The sequence below is a fragment of the Cebidichthys violaceus genome, unplaced genomic scaffold (genome assembly GCF_023349555.1).
Source record: "Cebidichthys violaceus isolate CVI_PGR_0920_01 unplaced genomic scaffold, fCebVio1.0.p SCAF_12, whole genome shotgun sequence".
NCBI lineage: Eukaryota > Metazoa > Chordata > Actinopteri > Perciformes > Stichaeidae > Cebidichthys > Cebidichthys violaceus.
The window spans coordinates 5484270-5507749 of NW_027176285.1; the positions used below are offsets into that span (position 1 = coordinate 5484270).

The 23480-nt window shown below is 39.5% G+C and overlaps 1 protein-coding gene across 2 annotated transcripts in view; it reads left to right on the forward strand.

Moving 5' to 3' along the window:
• The window catches only part of onecut2 (one cut homeobox 2), a 39325-nt gene extending 15963 nt beyond the window's left edge, over positions 1-23362 (forward strand). Inside the window, exons 2-3 of one of the 2 annotated variants that reach the window (XM_068705988.1) lie at positions 17485-17559; positions 23073-23362. In XM_068705988.1, coding sequence (XP_068562089.1) covers positions 17485-17559; positions 23073-23362 — 365 coding nt within the window. The remainder of the gene's footprint in view (positions 1-17484; positions 17560-23072) is intronic. The other variant, XM_068705989.1, reaches the window with a different exon arrangement.
• The last annotated feature ends 118 nt before the right edge of the window (positions 23363-23480 follow it).

The window sequence follows — 23480 nt, forward strand, 5'->3', positions numbered from 1 at the left end:
GTTTGTTTTCTCTGTTTTTTTATGTCTTCCTCTTTTTGAATTCTCTCACTCTTTCTATCTGTGCTCTGTTGGTTTCCTTCCTGTCGTCGTGCCTCCTCTTCCTCGGGCTCATTAGTATTGGTGTCGCAGCGCTGCTGAAATAACTCTGTCCGGAGGAGTAATGAATGACGACAGGCGGGACGAGCCGTCAGGCAGCATGGCAGGGTTTACGGCGAAAGACAAACAGTGTTTTTAAAAGAAAAGGACAATAAACACAAGCTCCGCTTTGACCTTGTGCTTCACCAAAATCCTGCCATTCCCTCTGAGGATAACAAACAAACTCATTAACAAATAGCTATATTTAAATTATATTCTGGTGATTATGATTATTATAAACTGCTATTATTAAGGATTACTATTTGTATTTATATATAAAATCTGTAATAATAAAACAAATTTACTATAAAAATCATATTTAAATTCAAACCTATATAAATAAAATAATAAAATAAATGAAAAGTCAATTATTATTTATAATAATAGAATAATGCCCTACGGAAATGGAAAATAAATACACATTAATTCAGTATTATTAATCTTCTATTTTTCAACAATGATAACAGTTGTTATCAATAATAACAATAAATCAATAAGAATAAATATAACTTTACAAAATATATATTATAATATGACAAGAAACACATTAAGACTTTATTTAATTTAAAGCATGATATCCTTTGAAGATGAAAATAAATTAGTAGATTTCTTTTCGACTCTTACAAGTCTATTTATTATTATTATTATTGCTGCTGTTGCTGTCATTGTTGTTAAAAGAAAAAAAATCATAGTCATAATAATAATAATTAAATGTTTCTCACTTGTATCTGTGATTTGTCTGCATGCTGCTCTGGCTGACAGTCCTCTGTATGTAAATGTGCTGATGAGTATCTATAGCCGATCAATACACTGATGGTCAGATACGGAGACCGAACACAAACAAGGAAGTGGACGCACATTCAGTTTGTTTTCCCTGCTGCTCCCCGTCTCTGCTCGTGTTGTTGTTTTCTGTTATTTCGGTTTCTCTCTCTGTCTGGGAGTCAGTGTGTTTAAGAAGTGTGTGTGTGTGTGTGTGTGTGTGTGTGTGTGTGTGTGTGTGTGTGTGTGTGTGTGTGTGTGTGTGTGTGTGTGTGTGTGTGTGTGTGTGTGTGTGCGCGCACGCATGTGAAAACGGCAGTTTTGGGCTCCGCTGTGCGTGCGGATGGATGATGTGGATCGATGGCTGTAATCCCGAGCAGATTAAAAGAGCATTAATACTGGCAACGATAACGTAAACGGTGCGGACCCAGATCTCCATTGATCTGCAGGAACCTGATCCAGACCAGTTCCTGGAAGAGATGGGGGGGGGGGGGGGGGGGGGGGGGGGGGGGCTGTCGAGTAGGCCAGAGAAAGAGCTGACATTAGACAACAATGAGAGAGGTAAACTGTATCTGAATGAATCATGATGATAATAATATGGGCACTAAAACATCCAATATTACTTGCAAATAAATAACTGATTGAAATGTATCAGTATGATCTGTAAGAATGGATTTCTCTCTACAATATCAGCACGTGGCAACTACGGCATGGTTAGAGTTCGATTGGGGTCGCAGGTTTTTAAAAAGTGAACATGGATTTCACTGTTGTCTCTGGAAAGTTGTTCTTTTTCAGGTGTGAAAAAAGTAAAAATGTTACATTCATCTGCTTGTGTTTTGTCAGTTTTTAGGTGCACGTTGGGCTTTCAGGGCCACCGTACCAATCGGGTTATTGAGGTGCGCGGCCGTACGACAGTGTGCGCATCTATGGAAGCAAATAAGGGACATAAGCGTTTTGATTTTAAAGGCCACTGAATACTTTATATTAGAATTCAAACCCCACTAAATTCATAGCATTGAAATATTTCACTTTGAAAACTATGTATCTGAGTCTATTATATAATAATAATAATAATAATAATACATTGTAAAGCGCTTACAAGTTGGTTTGATTGCATTCAGGCCTGATTGCCTATTCTTTCATGTTTTTCGACCTGAATTTGACCAATCGAATTTCAGCAACCTAAATCTAGTTATTTTGAAATTCTCAATCTTGAATTTGTGGATTCGAATTTGAAAGAAGTTGAAAAAAAACATAAAAACATCAGCTTTTGAAATTGCAACTTGACAAATTTCATATTTTCATTTCAAAGCGGTGAATAGAGAACAAATAAATTAAGATACATGGTTTTCAAATATATTTATAATATCTAAAACATCTCTATATTATCAGTATATCAATATTTTCAATGAATTCATTGGTGTTTAAATTTCAATATTAAGTATTTTGGTGGCTGTTAAAATTCAAATGATTATGTCCCTCATTTGCTTCCGTACACTTTGCTTCATGTTTTTATTCGGCCACGTTTTCTTCTTCGGATGATAAACGGGTTTGTACACGCTTCATTTTTTTATTGTGTTGACCTATTGTCTTGTCATTTGTCTAAACCAAAACATGCAGCACTTTCTGATGGTCAGATTGTCATTATTTTTTCCCCTCCCGCTCACCTGCTGCAGATTTGCTGGTAAAAGCATTAAAAGCAGCCAGTGTGATGTGTGTCAGACGAATGGGTTTGCAGGGAATCCTCCTCTATTCGATTGTGCCACCTAACTGGATTCATTAAGCGGAATCTGTCAGTTATTGGATTATGTTTCATACTGGATGGATGGCATCCAATTGTAGATATTGCGGCCTTTAATGGGGACAGGTTTGGTTGGACGGAGTGGGCAGAAACATGTTCGGAGAAAAAGCTGAAAATAGGAACAAATAATCAGCGAATGGAGTAGAAAAAGTAAAACCAAGTAATAAACTATAAACTTAAAGGAAATAAAACAATAAAAAAAGTAAGAAATAAAACTGGGTAAGAAAAAGACTACACACTATATGGTCATCTCTGAGCGGCTTTTATTCTCTCAGAGCAGAAAAAGCAGGTCAAATCGTAGCGTTGGCCGCCGATCGTTTGGAGACAAACACAGCGGTGAGCGGACTGCCAGAATGTCCGTTTATAGCTCGCCCTACCTCCTTTTGATCAATCACCGATTACAATACAATCTATTGATCAGAGAATATTATCTTTCTACCTGTGTTTGTTCTCTGGTGTTGTGAGACTGAGCGGCGATGGCTTCAGGCTGCCAAAAAACATTACTGATAAGAAAAGGTACTGAGAAGCCAGTTAACTCATCATCTATTAGTCTGTGTGTGTGTGTGTGTGTGTGTGTGTGTGTGTGTGTGTGTGTGTGTGTGTGTGTGTTTGTTTGATGTCCAAAAAGAGCTTCCCTCTGACTTATCCTCACTGTCAACATAAAGCAGGTTAAAGGTTAGTGAATGTTTTCCCTGTAGAAGTTTTGAAACTTTCTCTCCAGCGACATTTCACTCTAGACATCACACTTTTTTATACTTTCATTTTTTTGAACTCATTTGAATTATACCTTTGTATTTCTATTTGAAGCAATCCCGTTAAAGTTTTGCACTATATTTCCCACTATGCTTTGATTAGTTAAATTAGTAAGCATCATTTTGCAATGAAGTCAGATATGGCTCTTCAGCTGCTAAATGTTCTGCTGTGTTCAGCCACAGGTCTCCAACTGTGTCTGTCTGCCTTTTGGTGCCTAGCAGATTGTGTGCAGTAGTTTTATTATTTAGGGATTGTTTGCTGAAAACGAAGCTGATGAGAGCAGTGAGAGTGAACCAGAACGGTTAAGTTGCGGGCTAGAGAACCAAAAACAATGAGCTGGAAGTAAATGCTTTATAGAGATGAGGGAGGGCAGAGTTGGGTGCTACATTTTCACTGGGTTTGTCTGTATGAGCAATAAGTAGTCATATGATCCATGTTCATCTAAAAAAATGATTGTAGCAGCTTTAAGTGTCCAGATTCTATGGGTTAAACCATGGTGCACTCAAGGTTTTCTACGATCACGTGGAGATGTTTTTTTTGGCAGTTTTCTTTTTGAATGGTGGATACCATTGCCTCTTTGGGCCCCTAAAACCCTCAAGGTGACAGGAAAGCCAACACCAAATTGAATTTTAGAGGTCACAAGCCAAATAGGTCAGACGGCGCAGCTCTGTGGGCTTGATCCAGTCCAGTTCATACCTTAATCCCATCGACGTGATCAAAATGGAGAGACAGATCAAATCATTTGTATTGATTAACAACGCAAATAAAAGCAAGAACGCATCTTCGAAACTCCCACATTTTATGTTATTAGCATTGCTGTTGTTTCTTTCATTATTTTATAGGTGTCTGTTTGTTTAGCCACCTTACAAATTGCTGAATAGCAGATGCAAAACTAAAGAGAAATAGAGCTGAATGAGACAAAATGGAAAACAAGAGAAGAAGAAAGAGAGAGAGAGAGGAGAGGAGAGAGAGAGGAGACAGAGAGAGAGGAGAGAGAGGAGAGGAGAGGAGAGAGAGAGGTGGATGACATCAAACTCCTCTGAGGCCATTTCCTCATCAGCTCAATGACATCACTGAGCCACCGGGGGCTCTGATTGGTCGACCCGTTTCTCCTGGTAAACAACTGGAGATACATTACAGTGTGTGAGTGGGTATGCGGGTGTGTGTGTGTGTGTGTGTGTGTGTGTGTGGGTGTAAGCGGTCAGCGAGACCTTTGTCCGGTGATGTCACCACAGACTGTGTGGACATACAGATTATACACTGATAAACCATCTCTCTGGACACACACACACACACACACACACACACACACACACACACACTGAATACTCACTCACTCTCTCCCCCTTTGTTCCTCAATACAATCAGTCATAGAAATAGATCTATGTATTTGTATGTATTTGTGATGTACACAAGTTGGTAAAGCAAAAACCCGTAATGTTATACTTTAAACTCTTCATATTTGATCTAAGTTTGCATGAGAATGGAATAATTAATTTACAATCCACTATCTTTTGTTACATTAATCATTGAATGGTTTAACCCCTGGGTTTAACAGATAAGACTGGTGTAATGTTCCTTTTTTTATTGTGAACACGTCCAAAACCAACAAGTCCATCTCTCAATACGTCCTGACTTCCATTGGCTCCTACAGAAGCTGTAAAGATTATTTTTTTAAACAGCTCACAGATGCATATTTCCATTTTTGAAAAAGGCTCAGTAATTTCCTAAAACAGCTCGTCACCGTAGTTTTTCATCGGATGTCACTCAAACAGGACAATGTGTTTGTTGGGGACTATTTTCAGCAGAGGATTAGTACACATTTGGCGCACTGGGGAGGATTTGTGTCAGCAGGACGACGTATGTGGGACTGAGTCAAAATAAAGTACTGTGTGTATGTTCATGGTGATGAAGGAACATGTCAACCAGTGTGGCTCATTGTTAGTTTTTGGACAACAATGGAGCTCAATGGCACAGAGGCAAGAATAAAGACACGAAACACCAGACATTCCCTTATAAAGAAGTGGTTGATTGATTGATTAAGCAATCAACAAAATGTACTGTCATTGTGATGATCAATTAATCTCACACATCTCAAGTAACAAGAATACAAGCCAGCCAGTCATGGACGTGGCTCAGCGAGGCTGTTGTTGGGAACAGTGCTGCTTTTAGCTAAATTCTAACTTTCACATGCTAATATGCACACAATGACAATGTTAACATCATGCTGATGCAAGTACAATGTTTGCTATTTTTTTTACCATCTTAGTTTAGTATGTTAAAAGGTAATTTTGGCATTTTTCAACCGCAACCCTTATTTCCCATGTTTTTGTGTCTAAGTGACTAAGTCACTACATACCAGTATTAAAGGAGAGCGCAGCAGCAAGAAGCCGCTGAACGGGCTACAATGCAATCGCTCGTTGCAATTTCGCTTCATCAATGTAGCTTTGCGCCACTGACAGGCTCAGATTGTTAAAAGTGTCTGACGACATTATGGAAAGAGCCCTACAGACAAACAACACCTGTTTCTTGACCATGATCTGGTCTGTTTGCTATTGTGTCTAACCAAGTATCGCATGAGGAGACGTCTCGTTCGGAAAACTGCAAAAGGTGAATTGTTGCCAGAACACAACGTAGGAATCGTGAGTGCGAGTTGGAGAGAGGAGTGTCCCTGAGTTTGTTGTGTTGGCGTACAGAATGCGTAGCGTAGTTTTATCCTAAATATATTCCAAGTCACAGCTTAATATCTAGCTGATTTCCACAACGTGGATGCGTCGCGAGACTTCTCCTTGAGCAACACTTGGTCAGACACAGTAACAAACGGACCGGATTAAGCGAGGGTTAGACTGGAAGGATTAAATTAGCGTTCTACATCAATACCGGACCAATTTCAGAAATTGACACAGAACCATGGGAATATATTCACTTTGAAAAATACTGAAGGTCCCCCTTTAAGCTCTGCTAATCAACGCGAAACACAAAGTACATCTGAGGGTGATGGGAATGCCATTATTTTGTCAAAACAATTTGTCCTTTGGGGAACGTGAATAAATATTATGGTAATCCGTCCAATAGTTGAGACTTTACACTATAAAACTAAAATGTCAACTTCAGGTGTAACTTTGGCCTCTTACAATGGAGGCTACAGTAATTTGCCACTGTTTTGTAACATTTCAGTGGCTAAACATTTCATTGGTTAATTAGAAAAACAAAAACGAATCAATAGGATGATAGACATCAGTGCTGCTTTATTTCTCAGCTGAGAGACATATACCACAATACTGTTTTGTTAAAGGATTCTATCAGATTCATTCATGCTCTCAGAAATTCTGTTACGTGTGTGTGAGTGTGTGTGTGAGTGTCTGTGTGTGTGTGTGTGTGTGTGTGTGTGTGTGTGTGTGTGTGTGTGTGTGTGTGTGTGCGCGTGCGTGCGTGCGTGCGTGCGTGTGTGTGTGTGTGTGTGTGTGTGTGAGGGAACCAGAGACAGAGAGAGTGTCTTTAGTCTGTTGTTCCATTTCCGGTTATCATCTAAACGCAGAAGCATCGGGGTGGTGCATTAAGCGCAACCACACACACACACACACACACACACACACACTAGCTCATAGTGGAGGGCTGATTGCTACGATGCTGTGTCTCTACTCTCTATATACATCTGTGTGTGCAAGTTTAAGTGCTGAGATATGAAGCCTCAAGTGTGTTTGCCAGGCTGCCATGTCGAGGGTAAGCATCTCAAGTCTGCACACTGTAATGTACTGCAATATTCCTACTACTAGGAAGGAGATTGTTTTTTACGTCCACGTCGTCATAGTTTTGGCCATCATTCATCTCAGTTATGGTAACTAATGAGTCACTCACCAGCACCATTGTAAACGTATCGGCTTTAACCCAAAGATCTAATGATACAAAGTGTGTGTGTTGGTGCAAAATATTTTCTTTGGTGATTATTTTACTTGCTTGTTGGTAACTGCAATAAGGTGGTTGTTTCGACTAACTGACCTAATATTACATGGTGATAGTGGAATCATGTAAAGCTTGGAATCATCAGAATAACTTTCACCATAGTTGAGGAATGAGGACTCCCAAACACGACTCTCATTAGAATCTGTGATTTTGAAACTTGTCATGAAAGGACCTTAAAACTAAACCTAACCAAGTAGTTTTGTTGCATTTTTGTGATGCTTTGTTTCAATTCAACATTAACCACATGCTTAAAACGGCGTTTGTAATCTGGGAGAAAATACATTTACCTCAAATGTAATTGAGAGTGCAGTTTAATTGTAGAAGGGACATAATTATGTAGCACACAGTGTTGCTTTGGAACACGGAAGTCTTCAGAGTGAATCACTGTGCTTGTGGTTGTTGTTTTTTCCTGCACAACATCCTTACAATGGCTGATATTAACTCAGAATTTGATTTACTAGCCAAGACTGAGGCCTTGCTGATTATTGTCCCACCCAAAATCCTGTTGTCCAAAATAATGACAACACATTGAGGAAGTAATTATACCATTTCCTCTACCCCATAGCAACCATTATGAAACGATGCCCTTATTTCTTTACTTTAAACTTGTTATTAACTCCCATTGATAATGTTGTATAGTTATTGTTGGATTATATGCATTATTTTAAAAACCCTTAAAACTGACCAAATAACTAAAACATGATCCCCTGATAAATACCAGAAGAGGGCCTCATGTTTTCTTTTAATAGAATCGTCTACCAAAACCCATCATATTGTGTTGTTATGCATTAGTTTATCCAATGGTTAACCACACATTTGGTGAACTGAATTTGCAGTGTGTTATATTGTAATATAAAGTTTTTGTTTTCCTTTGATAGAAATGTGTTAATCCATGCGCTGATAACGGCGTCGCTCCTGTCAGAACTGTTGCCGTTGTTTGCACTATTAGCGCTATTAGCACTGTTAGCTGCTAGCCTCCGGCTCAGCTGTCGCCATGTTGAGAGCCATGTGGAGGCACTTCCTCATTCATAGATATGTTCTGAATTTGGAATATAGCATACCTTGAATTCACCGTTGGTATATTTTGTAGTACAAGTTGTAAATTGAACATCTGGGGAGATGTTTTGCACCAGCTGACCATCCCTGATCATGCTGTGAAAATCATGTGACTGTTAAAACCACAGTTCAAAGCCTGAGGCTCTAGATAGAAATAAATGACAGTTAACAGTAGTGCTGGGCGATAAGACCAAAAATGTGTATCACGGTATTTTGTAAGATTATACCGGTTTCACGGTATATCACAGTATTTTTTTTCCGCGTTAACGCATTCATTTATTAACATCGAAAATTATTTTATTGCACGTTTCATTATTAAGCCGGACATTTTTAACACAAGAACTGGCCGGCCAACCATGACACAAATTGTTTATGTGTCACAAACTGTTGTGTCGTGGTGTTTTGCCCTGTTAAAGACCGTTAGTTGTGGGTTATTAATTGTTGTGTTATAAAGTTATAACCATGATTAAGGGTTCCCTCTCAATACATTGAAGACCACTAGCTCCGACCGTAGCGTCCGTCGCAGCGAACAATATATTTAGCTGCCTGTTGAAGAGTGGCAGCAGTTGTTTCAGCTATGCACCGGTATGACGGTATATGAAAAATGAATATCATACGGGAAATTAAAACCAGCCCAGCACTAGTTAACAGTCATGATTATTTGTGTGTGTGTGGAGGGGGTGACACCGGTGACATCACAACGACATCACACAGTCGCTGTCGCACAGCTGTAATCACGTCACAGCTGATTAATGACTTCATCAAAACATCGCTCAGCTCTGCCGGCACATGACGGAGTGTCGAAATGTGGCGCCACACACAAGCAGCGAAGTGTACGTTGAAGGGCGACTTTACTACTTACCCTGCACTTATATGCCCTCTGTGTAATGGATACCAAGGCTTAAGTGGTAATGGTGCAATAAAAAAAAGATAGAGAGAGAGAGAGAGAGAGAGAGAGAGAGAGAGAGAGAGAGAGAAGGAAGAGAAGAGACGTGGAGAAAGGGGAACGAGGGAGGGAAGGGAGAGACGGAAAGGTAGGTGGGGCGGGAAGATGAAGGAGAGGAAGGAGACACGGAGGCAAGGAGACAGGAAGGAGGAAAAGGGAAGCATCAGAAGAAAGAATATGGGGAGGAAGACGGGAAAGACGATGGAGAAGAGAGTTAAAGAGAGATAATGGAGACGGGAGAGGGGCAATGAAAGAGAAAATGAGGAAGATGCAAACGACAGATTACAGATGAGAGTAAGAACAACAACAGGCAAGAAAAAAAGGATTGAGGACAGAGACGAAGGAGGCAAAAGAGGGAAAGATTGTGACGGCGGAAATAGTAATAGACGAGACAGCAATACAATACTAAATGACACAAAGAAAGAGAGAGACAGTAGATAAAGAGAGAGGGAGACAGAGCTCTCCAGCTGATGGCGGCCCTTTGTGCCATAAATCCTTTTTTTCTTACAGAATGAAGCCTGTCTGTCTGAGTCTGTAGCGTCCTGACAGACATCTAGGTTTATATTCAGCTATATTGATCCTCTCTGCTCTCTCTCTCCTTTTAATCTCTCATTTCTTCTCAGTCTCTGCCTCTTCATCTCCATCTCTCTTTTTTACTTCTGTCTGCGTCTGGCCATCAAAAAGCTAAATGAGGAAAAATGTTCAACATCCCGAGAAGGAAACCTTCCTGTTAGCTCAGAGTGCCTAGTTGGCTGTTAGCATCTGGTGATCTGGTCCAAGCCCTGGATCTTTAGTAAAGTGGTGGCGAGTTTTGCACAGAGCCTGGTGAGGAAGAAACACCTGTTTTAAAGTCAGAAAGTGGCCAATGTTACTGTGAGTCTATGGCTGCTAAATGAACGTTTGTCAGGCTCTATGGTTTCATGACCAGGTCAGGTTTGAATGTGAGTGACTTGCTGACAGCTATTTGTCCGCTATAATTATTAGTTAAAAACATCTAGTAGCATTTGTTCTAATTAAGCCATGCCGTGTGCCATCAATTTGTTATTATTGTATGTATTGTTTGTGCTCCATACCATGTGATTATGGTCCTTAGCCACATATATGAATGAAAAAAGAAAAAGAGGTGCACACTTCAGAGAAATAAACTCACAAACAAGCGTGAGTCTCTTTCCAGGATCCTGTGTAGCTGGTGTATAATATGCATTATACTCAATACCTATTAGGTATTAATCTCTATGAACAGATTCTGCATTTATTTGCGGATCACGTTTCAGCAGGGGTCGGTTGAATGCAGGTAAACAGTCCAGAGAGGAAAAGAGGTGGATTTCTATGTGTCCTGGTGGCTCGCTAGAATTTCAAAGTGTTGCGTGTGTATTAAAAAAAAGTTGTCTATATTTAGGTCAACACACCGTCACTTTTTTTTGTGAGGAGCTCCTCAATTTCCATTGCATCGTGCATTGTGGAAAATAGTGTCCATCGGCAACAGGACACGCACATGGCGCTGGAGACTGAGGCTGTCATGGTAAAGCTGCCAGGCTGTGATCTATCTTTGCGGTGAGGATGAAAACAGTCTCTAATGACTCTGCCGAGTTCCTCTTTCTCCTTTCTCTCCCTGTATAATGAAACCAAAGCTTGCTGGCTCACTCATTTCCTCTCTTTAAACTTTTACTTTTAATAAACTTGAGTTTATAAAATGCAACACAAAAGGCTTTACATAAAAGCGAATTATTTAAGAAAACAAATAAGCAATTCAATCTAAGTTAACAAAATATTTTCAATTAAACAAGGATTCATTTAAATATCTTAAACCCAGGAAAAAGCATTGTTAAAAGTGTGTGTCTTAATATGTAATAAGTGTCTCCTGTATTTATTTTATCATATCTATTTATTGATATATTATAGTCTTTATCTTTTAGCTGGAAGAAATTCATCCATTATCTCACAAATGAATGCAATCAAGTTGTCGATAGGAATCATTTGGACATATATAGATATACAGCTGGGTATCATCTGCGTAGCTATGGAAATTGATGTTGTGTTGTCTGATAAACTGTTGAAAACAATTGGGCCCAAGATAGAGCCCTGAGGGCTATCTAAATCTACTTAATCTAAGGAATGGTGGCCCATGGCCACTATCAACTGTCAATAAATATTCACTGGGGAATGTGATAGGGTGGGAGTCCATGCAAGAGTTGAACTTACATTCTCATCATTGCTTTCTCATCTTGATTCTCTGCTGCTATCCATCTGTTCCTCTCCATTTCTACTTTCACTGACCTCTTTGCTCCGTTTGTTCTCTTTGTTTTTTACATATTCACTTGAAATAGCTGCTTCAATAAAGCACCACCTTGTTGTTTCTATTGATGTTTAGCTGCCCTTGACTCTTAACACCTCTGTATAATACACTTGTGTGTTTGCTGTGAGTGTTTTACCAGCTCTTGTGGCTCAGCACTTGACTCAACCCCATTCAAGTGAATAGAGAAAAGGTTCTAAGGTGAAAAAATGCCTCTCAGCCACCATATTGGAAAAGGCTTGACCTTTTGGTCAGCAGTGGGTGTTCACAGCTGATTGTGTTTTTAAAATGGAAGCCTCAATAGCAGTGCATTTCTGTGTCTGTCTTAAATTATATGAGTTCTCATCCCATCTCACGCATCTACACCTATCTTACAACCACAGACTGTATATAAGAAGTGAACGTAGTCATCGTGACGTCACACATTGGTGTGTGGACTGCCATTTTGAAGCCTTGAGTTCGGTGATTTCGCCGCCACCAGCTTCGATTACGGCTGTCGCCATGTTGTTTTTTTTGCAGCCAATGAATGGAAGTTGCCATATTTGGAAAGCAGAGATGTGACATAGAGACACCGTATACTGCTCTGGAAGCAGCAGCAACCTGTTAATCACAGTATGCCCGCCTTAAGCATACCCTGGTTTTTGGTCTATTTGACTCTAAACTGGATCATAATTTACTAAATTAACATGTTTACAATGTTTACTGAGGTAATAAATCAAGTGAGAGTTAGGATCATATTCTCATTGACTTCCATACAATGTGACTTCTTATTGCAGCCCCCTGCTGGTCAGTGTAGAGCTAGTTAGTCCTAGTGTTAGAAGTACTAGTTTGGGGCATCGCCTTTTGAAACAGGGAATTGCTTGATTCCAAGCATATGGCTGATCGGAGCTTGTGACTGTTCAGAGCACACCGATTGCTCGGCATGACAGCAATGGTTTTAACGTTAGTACATAAAGCAGCAAAAGTGAACTGCAGTCAATGAGCCGCGGCCTGTAAAGGCCCACTGAGGACGACATGCTCGACTCCAAATTGCACCAACTTTGTCACTGCACATCTTTGGGTTGGGTCCCCAGCAACACACCCGCCAAGTGTGAAGCAAATCGGATGAACTGTGCTTGAGCTAGGCAAAGGACACACATACAGACAGACAGGGATTCCTTGTTTTACAGTTGCATGATAAACATAAATGTATTATCCGACTATTATTTTCCAGGACCAGAATCCTCAGGGTGGCTGAAGGGGGCTTTCTTTTTATATAACCTGCACCCCTACAAACCAATGTAGTTTGCTGTTAAAGTGCTTTATGGAACCATAACCCTAACCCTTGGAAGTAACATAAGCCTTCACTGTATCTGACATGCTAACCATTGCAGCTTATGTCAGAGCAGATAAACAGTGTAAGCTGTGATTGGACGATCACTGTTTGAGCGAACATAAAGCTGAGAACACATTTGTATCATCAGTGCCTCTCATTTACAACACTTTCACATGACCACTCTGCAAGCATACAGCCATCTTGAATTGTCTGACGAAAATGATGGTGATGAACATGACCAAGGGTGGGTGATTGCGATGCCAAAGCATCAGTTGTGATAATGACAATGGAGATGATTGTGTTGCAGCACTATTGGGATGGTGGTGATGATTATGTTTTGAAATAATTGCGATTACAAGAATGACAACTGTGATGAGACTGATTCTTGTCATGTGGTAAGAATGATTTAGACTGGTGGATACTTGGCATGATGATGATGATGAGAGTGACTGACAGTGTAAGAGTGACGCAATGATTTTGAAGCTGGTGATAATGGTTATTGTGATGACAATAATTATAGTCTTTTTGCTTTCTTTCTGAGAGTGAGAACGAGAAGATCGATATCAATGGCATGTTTGTGCGTTAAGCACGGAGCTAGAGTCAGGACGTCGTTAGCCTAGCTTAGCATAAATACAAAATTCAGCTTTGCCACCTGGAGGCTTATGCTCAGCCCTTTCAACATGAGCCCTACATGTGTTACGCTCAAACATAAGCAATGGTGCTGAGGGTTCTGGCTTGGCTCAAATCCATGGCGTGACCCGGAAAGGACTCAGACATTTCTCTGTTCACGAATACCAAAATTGAAAAACAAATATCTACGCAACAAATGAATAACTGAGTAGTCAAGATATTCGGGTCCAGCCCTAAGGTGGACATCCGGTTTTTCTGCGCAACATCTCCAGCTACTGCACAGGTTGCCAGATGCAGTCTTGTGAGCACAGGTTTCATTCTCTTCAGTCGCGATGGTACCAAACCTGGCAACTTCATTGTGAGGAGAAGGCTTCAGGAAGGCTGTGTACAGTCACTGGGGACAGGTGTTGTTTGCCAAGAAATAGTTCCAGCACAGACCTCCCTAAGAAAGCACAAAAGAAATGAGTTTAAGAGGTGCTGGGATTTTGGACAGAACCGGGCTAGCCGTTTCACCTCTGCTTCCAGTCTTTATGCTAAGCTAGGCTAACCACGTCCTGATTTGACCTCCTAACTTAGCACACGGTCATGAGAGCTATATTGATCGTCAAATAAATGAAGTTTCCAAAATGTTGTACTATTTCTCTAAGATGATGATTATAATGTGATGAACATGATATTCATGTCATGAGATGATCATGTTGATGTGATCCATTGTGGTGGAGATGATTCTGGTGGTGGTGAGGTTGGGTTTTTTTAGAATGTTTTTTTCCCTTATAAAAAGGATGGCTATCATTTGAAATTGTTGGAGACACAAGAGTCGACACAATACCCCAGTTTTCACAGATACCCAAACAATAGATTACTTTAAGAAATATATATATACATTAGGCCGATTAACGATGTGTATTAACGATACACGTATTCGTATTGAACCGTTCGGTACGGGGCTCGCGGTTCGGTACGCATTACGAACCGAACAATACATTTGAATAATATTAAATTGCTTTTGAAAAATAAAATATAGCTGAAATTGGTGGAGCCACTGCGCTCAAACATGGCAACCCACCCGACATAACGCGATGTCCTTCCCTGATTCGCCACGCTCCTATCACGTGACCGTTCCCGGATGTTCACAAACGACAACAGTCTTGATTACCGATCGACTACCAGGTTAATTTAATGTGAACAACTGATTACAGGCGTTGCTGACCGTGTTGTCTTTACTTGCAGCTGTTGTTCAGTTAAAGTCTGCATTATTACGGAGGACGCAGCTGTTAATGGAGCGATTAGTGAGCGGTGTGTCCAGCGGAGGTATCAGACCTACGGAGCGGACGTCTGAAGGAACGGTTAGCGGCTTTAGGGAGGACAGACTTCCCTTTTCTTATTAATGTTTAATTTGTTCTGTACAATTATGTACAACAAGTTAACACACATAAACTATAAAGGAACAAAACATGGATTGCTCTCCAGTAGGACAGAGACTTCAGCCACCAGCAGAGCTACCAGTGAGAGACGTGTGTTGACCACATTCATGGATCATAATCTAGTAAACCTTTGTGTGTAAGTGTTAATATTAAAGTAAATATGAGGTGAGAGAGAGAGAGCAAGACCCGCAGCTCTGTAACTAAGTCTGAAAAAAAAACCTTCTAAAACCTTTCAGGAAATGTGTTTGTTTGAGTTTATAGAGGAATATTTTAGAGAAGATCTTAAGTATCAAACACAACCTTTAATTTTTAAAGACTACTTGAGAGTCTCACCATCGAGGATTTGGCATTTCTGCTTTTTTGCTGTACCGAAACGTACCGAACCATAGCACCACTGTATTGTATTGAACCGAACCGAGAATTTTGTGAACCGTTACACCCCTAATATATATATATATATATATATATATATATATATATATATATATAAATATATATATTGTGACAGCCCTACTTGGCATTTGAGAATTGGGATATGGTTGAGACGGTTATACTGATGATGATGATATTAGGGGAATAACTATGAAGACTGCGATTGTAGTTTGAATCACTAAGTATAACAGACGAGGGAGGCTGTGACAGCTGAGTCACACAGAGAGGATGAATAGAAAGAGTCGACGAAGAAATTCTGGTGTTTTCTGCTGATCTCGTTCGCAGGACGGAGACGCGTTTAGCAACACACTTATGTCTAGAGAGAGAGAGAGAGAGAGAGAGAGACTGAGAGAGCTGATGAAAGACAGAGGAACCCTGCTTTATTGATCCTATTGACTCAACCCTTTACCTTAAAAGAATACCCCCCCCCCCCCCTACTGTCGCCCCTCCTCAAACCGGTAAACCCCTTTTGAATAATATAATTGCGTATTTGATCCTCACTGTAACCTCGACCAGAGGGGGGTAAAAAAAAAAAGACAGCCCGATCGAATCACTCGAGTGTGCTCTTTGAGCACATTGACTGCACACTGTGTTTGTGGGTGGGTGATTTTGATTGCTCCCTTCTTTTTAAACGTAAACGCGTCTGCACTAAGTCCGAGGTGAACTGCTGCAGAGCTGCTTTCCATCGAGCTACAGTAAGCTGAAAAGAGAGAGACAGAGAGAGGGAAAGGTGTACACTGGAAATCTATTTGCAGTATTTGAAACCGTATTTCACTGTTTATTTTTTGACCTTTGTGAAACATTTATTAATTTATTTTTGTTGTTTGTTGAGGATTCTTTGCACCTGAGCTATTTTTGGATTCCCTCTAGCAATGCAGCAAATGTAATGTTTTTGAATAAGACCAGCACTTCCATCCTATATTTTCAGTCTTCATTCGTGCCAACTGCAAGTTTGGAATTATCTAAAAAAAAAACTGTGTCTGACAACTTGAATTTGTCCCAACATAATGTCTTGTTATTCTGCGCTTGTCTTAAATAAACAGCCGACATGTCCGAATAAAGTAGTTCCAGAACATTACGCGATATATATATATATATATATATATATATATATATATATATATATAAATGACAAAAAGACATCACTGAAACACACAGATGAAGCCAGCAATGATACGTGTGTACGGAAGAGCATTAGGGCCACATGGGAAAGATGTGTTTGAGTTTAAAGTGACATCTAGCTGCAACAGAGAGCAACAGAGTTAAACGTTGCTCTCTTGACTTATTCAAACAAAATGTAACAAATAAATACAAAGATATTAATGTACTAAATTGTCATTTATTAAAATAATGGTATCCGATACAAGACCTGGTCCAGCTGTTTATTAAGTCAGTACAGGACCGATATCTGATATCAGTACCTGGACCTGTGCATCAGGACTCAAAGATATGTTCACATGTGGCCATAATGATCTTCCGTACATGAGGGAAATTCTCAAATTACTAAATGAATGATTTCAAATTTCATTCAGCCATGTCAATTAAAACTGGGCTTAATTTGGTTAAAAATGAAATGTGTTGGGTTCTTTGTCCTATTTTGGTGCGGTTCACATTAGGAGCCAAATATGGTTTGAAATGTTTTTGAAACTAAAGTGACGATACAATATCCGGGTTTTATTAGTATTAAATCAATGCTTTAATTGTACAATTTTTTTTCCTCATTTACCAAAAGAAGCTGTTGTGTAAGTACATATAAAAGTACAAAATGTATTATAATTATATGAATCTGGAACCAGACACACTTTTTTGTGACGGGCCACCAGGAAATGTGAAATGAAATGTGTAAATCAAAGTGAAAACAACGCGGGGGCAGCCACAGGCAGCTCAGAACTGTCGACCGTTGTGTTTCATATGCATGCATGAAATATGCATGGAAGGAATACTGAAAATATAAACCTGTATACTCTTTTCTGTCAGGTGGAAGTACCTCCAGTTACTCACAGCTACCAGAGCTTCACGATGATCAACACAAGTCCAGTCAGGAAATGCCAGGTGCAAAACAAACACTACAAAAGTGCACAAAAAAAAATCATATGAATTTTTTTTTTCTGTAGCTTTAATTATAGAACTGCAACTCTTGTAAGTAAAGACACTATTTTGAGTGTATTTCTGTATGTATATATGCACAAAAAACATTATTTATCAAACTAATTTTATCCTAGAATACCTTGACATATTCTGACGTGAATCATTATTATTATTATTAGTAGTAGTAGTAGTAGTAGTAGTAGTAGTAGTAGTAGTAGTAGTAGTAGTAAATCACTTCTTAAAACATTTTAAAAGAAAGTTTTTGGTAATATTTAATATGTCTCTTCTGGTTTTACCATTCCACTCCATTTCATGCTTTCATCTACTTTTAACCTTATTTTTATTATTTTTATTTGTATTTAGTCCTTTAAATGATTTTTTTTGAAAAGTCTTATTTTCTTATAGTATTATCCTTATCATATTAAATTAATTAGGTGAAGACAGGATTTTCCTCCTATCAAGAGAACAGAAAGAGTTCATTGGACAGAAATTTCAAAACACTTCAAATTTCACAATAAAAGCCTAGTGGGAAGGTTTTTTTGGAACTACCTGGCACAAATTATTATTACTACTAGTAATAAATAAAAACATATTAGCGTCTAGCATAAAGAGTTGTACAATGACCGTGATAATCACATAGCAGGTGTAGTAGGTTTACTATTAGCAGTAGAAAAAGTAGTAGTGAAAATAACACTGGTAATGTTGGTCCTTGTTGAAATAAACGTTTGAACACAGTTAAAGAGGATTTATTTGAGGTTCCGAGAGAAAAAGAGGTTGACGGACACATTTGTGACACCAGTCATTATCAGTTCAGCTGCTAGAAACACACTTTGGTTCACAGTCGGATGTTTTATCACAAAGATCATCCAGTAAATAGTCAGGTCCAACGTCCAAGATCCTTTCTAGTTTACGCTTTGAATAAACAAGTAAACAAGAACAAAAACTGTGACACAGTTTTGGGTTGATGGTGACATTCTTCTATATACCCTATAGAATATGTCCTATCCATATAAATATTAATAATGAGTTAAACATTACTTTTAAATCCAGTAATAATAATATTAATAATAATTAAGAGCTCTAAAACAAAATCAGGAATAATGAGAGATTTAAAAAAGATGACATGAAACAGGGTTTAATCAAAACAGGTTGAAAAAAAATGGTTGCACTGGCAAAACATGTGCATCAACATGAGGTGTGTTTTATAGTGTTCATTTAAAAGACCAGGCAGATTCTGATGCCAGCTATTATTATTATTATTATTATTATTATTATTATTATAGTATTATTTCAATTTGGCCTTTTATTCACAATTTCTTGTCATTATACGTCTGATGATTCTAAGCAGACTTGTCTCTTTCAATCTTTGTCTGTCTCTGTCACATACATACACACACACAGTCATCTTTCCATTACTTTAGAGGACATTACATTGACTTACAATAATTTCCTGGAGACTTACTCGAACCATAACCACTACTTGTCTAATCTTAATCCTAACCCTAATCTTAAAAAAAAAAAAAACTTAAACCACGTCCTCATCCTAAACTGTACTTAACGGGAGACGTGCATTTTGTCCCCAAAAGGAAGGCAAGTAAATAGATGTATGTCCCCACAATGTGAGTAATTCTCACACACAAACACAGACACTGACTATATGCTTTAAACCCAGTGTGTATGTGGCTCCTCATATGCAGAGATCAATAGCACCACCTGTCAGTGACAAATTGTATTACAACTCCTGACAGCGTGGAGTAAAACATGAATTCTTTATAACATTTCACCTATTTACTCAGAGAGCAGAAGAAGAGTTGTCACCTGTATAATGAACAACAGTGACATTTTGAATTGATCCAGCCCAGCAACTAGCCACAATGCCTAAACTTAAGAAATAAATCCCACTGACGCCAAAGACACCAAACTCATCAGGCTGCATTTTTCGGGGGAAAATGTGTCTAAACACATGTAGAATATGTCCAGCCATGAAAAAAAACAAAAATGTGGTTTGAATGTTTCACTCAGTGTAAATATTAGATGCGTATTGATCATGAAGGCCATAAAGACACTGAACCAGTTATTACGAGATAGAGAGCAGCAGAGAAACAAAATGCTGGCCATCTTTCATTTGCATCTGTCGTCAGGTCACTAAACGCCGTGATAAGAAGCTGTGTGTGTGTGTGTGTGTGTGTGTGTGTGTGTGTGTGTGTGTGTGTGTGTGTGTGTGTGTTTACAGCGAGGATAGTTTCCTCTTACGCAATAGTTGACCACTTAACCTGATTCGTACTGACTTAATTCAGAGAGGTAATCAAATCAAACGCACCCAGACCTCCTCCTCAGTGACTGACTGAGATACAACAGCAAACACATTATAAAAGGTGTTTTATTACTATTATTGCAAATATGTTATATTATTATAGTCTGTTCTGTTTTTTTTCCTTCAAGCTTATGGTCATAGAAAAGTCTAGGAGACATGAATAAATTCATATTTTAAATTATATACTGCCATACTTAATGAATAAAGGTCCCTCCACTTTGTACATGTATTTCAATATTTATGTAGGATTCATTTATTTCATACATTTTTCATAAATATTTTGTTTGACTACACGGTGGCAGTAAAAGTCCTAAGAGACCACACACTAATGACATCACCATGATGTGAAAAACACCTATTTGTCCACATTCTTATCTTATGTCAATGAGCTCAGATGAATACTAGCTGTCTGTATAAAAGTGAAAATAACAAGGTAATATCTAGGGCTGTAGTGAACAGTTCAAAGCATCAAACATTCCAATTCTCAATCGACATTTTAGTGCATTTTTTGTATGTCTATTCTTTTTGATTAAAGTGTTATACTACTTGTAGAATTAGATTACAGCTGTGACTGCGATTGTGATCCAAACACTTTCAATAGCTCCACAGTCCAAAAGTCTAAATGTATTGAAAAAAGATAAATGTAATCTAGCATGGGTTTAGCAAGACGATATGACCGCCGCCACTTCTCCTTCATCCCCAGAGCAAACAAACGTCTCGCGACCACCCTACTGCGACTGATGTCGAGACACGTCCTGGTCGTGCTTTTGCTGTTGTTTTTTTTTAGCTGTATAGCCATAGCTCCTGCTGCTAGCTACACAAACCTGTATTCCAGGGGATGCCAAAGATCGGGGGGGGGGGGGCAAAATAAGATTTGCACATGCATAGCTTTATCTTAAATAAGGTGCTGGAAGTATCAAAAAAGTTTAACTGGTAGAATAGAGATAATTTGTCCTCAGTCAAACAATAGTGGTCCACATTCTGTTTAAACCTAGTATTTGTGCACAGTGTCAGATAATGAACAGTGTTAGTATTATGCTTTCTGCAGAATTAGATTCCAGTGTAGAATGGTTTTCGAATCGTGAGATCCAAACATTTTCAATAACTCCGGAACGTTGTGAAGTCTAAAAGTAAAATCCGTCCAGACGCCATCACTTTATTTATGTCGAGGAAATGGACGAGTTATATTCATTAAAGAAAGATGGTTTAATAGAAACAGACTAATTAATTTTTTTGGGCTTGAAGTAAAATAAGTTGGGAACCACTGCTTTATTGAACAGCCGACAGCAGAGAGATGGTTGGACAAAAGGAAAAAGAAATGTGGAACATGTGACATAGTTCATGGTCTGCGCTAGTGTTGGGCGGTAAACCGGTTTTAATTTCCTGTATGATATAAATTTTTTATATACCGCCATACATAGCCGAAACAACTGCTGTCGCTCTTCAACAGGCAGCAAAATATATTGTTTACCGTGACGGGCGCTATGGTTGGAGCTAGTTGTCTTAACTGTATTGAGAGGGAACCCTTAATCATGGTTATAACTTTATAACACAACAATTAATAACCCACAACTAACTCTCTTTAACAGGGCAAAACACCACGACACAACAGTTTGTGACACATAAACAATTTGTAACACTAATAATTGTACATTTATAAAATTACACCGCCGAACGGCAGTCTGCTAACAGCTGGGAGAGGCTCCGTCGCTACATGAAGAATAGAAAAGAGCGATGCAGGATTATTTTTGGGTATTTTGGTTAGACACTTGTGCAATGCTGAGTACCGTGTAATATGTGCAGTATTTGTTATAAATGTACGTTGGTACATAGAGGGTGATAAGAAGCTGTACAGGGAGGGACTTAGGACCCACCGCTCACTGGCCGGTTGGCCGGCGGTTCTTGTGTTAAAAATGTCCGCTTAATAATTAAACGCGCGATAAAATAATTTGCGGCGTTAATTAGTTAATGCATTAACGTGAAAAAAAAATACCGTGATATACTGTGAAACCAGTATAATCTTACAAAATACAATGATACACATTTTTGGTCATACCGCCCAGCACTAGTCTGCGCCTTAACCGCTGGGACCAGAGCGCCCCTCTTTCTGATGGACTTCGTAGTATTTATCCTACAAAACCACACCACACCCAAACTGCACCAGAGTTTACTTCGAGGTGGGGGTAAACCCACAGTTTTAGGCAGCCTTGGTCTGGTTGCAGAGTCCGCGTCAGAGTTGGATTGACAGCTTTCACACCCAGCCTATAGACTGTATACAAGAAGTGGACGTAGTCATCGTGACATTTTAGGGCCTCGAGTTGGGCGATTTTGGCCGTAGCCATGTTGTTGCTTTTTGTAATTGATAAATGAAATGCGGAGGAGTGATGTAACGATCTGTTGTTAGCAGCAGCGACCTGTCAATCACAGTTAGCCTCGCCCTAAAGCATACCCTGCTTTATGGTCTATTTGACTCTAAATGGACCATAATTTACTAAATGAACATCATGCTGTGTTGAAGAAGACTTGAAACTAGAGATTGAAACCATCAACTCATGTTTACAATGTTTACTGAGGTAATAAATCAAGAGAGAAGTAGAGTCATTTTGTCACAGACTTCTATACAATCAGACTTCTTTTTGCAACCAGAGGAGTCGCCCCCTGCTGGTCAGTTGAGAAAAAGCAAGTTTTATGACACTTCCGCATTGGCTTCACTCGGCAGAACAGGATGTTGCCGCCTGCACCAGCCTAAAATAAAAAATTAAAAGATTGAACAAGAAAAATGCACCAGAGTTTGTTTGAAATGAACCAAACAGATTAAGCGTGAAAACATGCTAAATAACTAAACATCCATCATTAAACTCCACCACTACATCTCAAACTTTCACATTTCATTCTACTTCTCACATGATTCTTATGAGTTGAACGCCTGAGCTGTATTGATTAAATGTGGTGATGACTCAGTGGGAGAATAAGACATCAGATGTACAGGAACATGAACAAGACCATCAGTTTGTGTTTCATATCCTCCTCCAATATTTAACTGTTGTTCAACTACTACAAACAACGCTAACACTTTTATTTTCTGTCTCTTCCTCTCATCACCCCACCACCTCTCCTCTGCTCTCCTTTCTCATCTCACCTCTCATCTTCTTTCCCCCTGCAGCGTGCAAACGGAAGGAGCAGGACACGGGGAAGGACCGCAACAACACGCCGAAAAAGTCGCGGCTGGTCTTCACCGACCTGCAGCGGCGCACCCTGCTGGCCATCTTCAAGGAGAACAAGCGGCCGTCCAAGGAGATGCAGCTCACCATCTCGCAGCAGCTGGGCCTCGAACTCACCACCGTCAGCAACTTCTTCATGAACGCGCGTCGCCGGAGCCTGGACAAATGGACAGACGACGGAGGCAGCCCCGGCGCCCATTCCTCGGCGTCCAGCACTTGTACCAAAGCGTGATAATAGATGGCGAGGAGGGGGAGGGGAGGGGAGCACGGGGGGGACGGGTCTCGGGAGGAGAAACGGGGAGGGACGAAGGGGTTGAGGGGTTGAGGGGCGTGGGGCGCGGGTCGAGGCG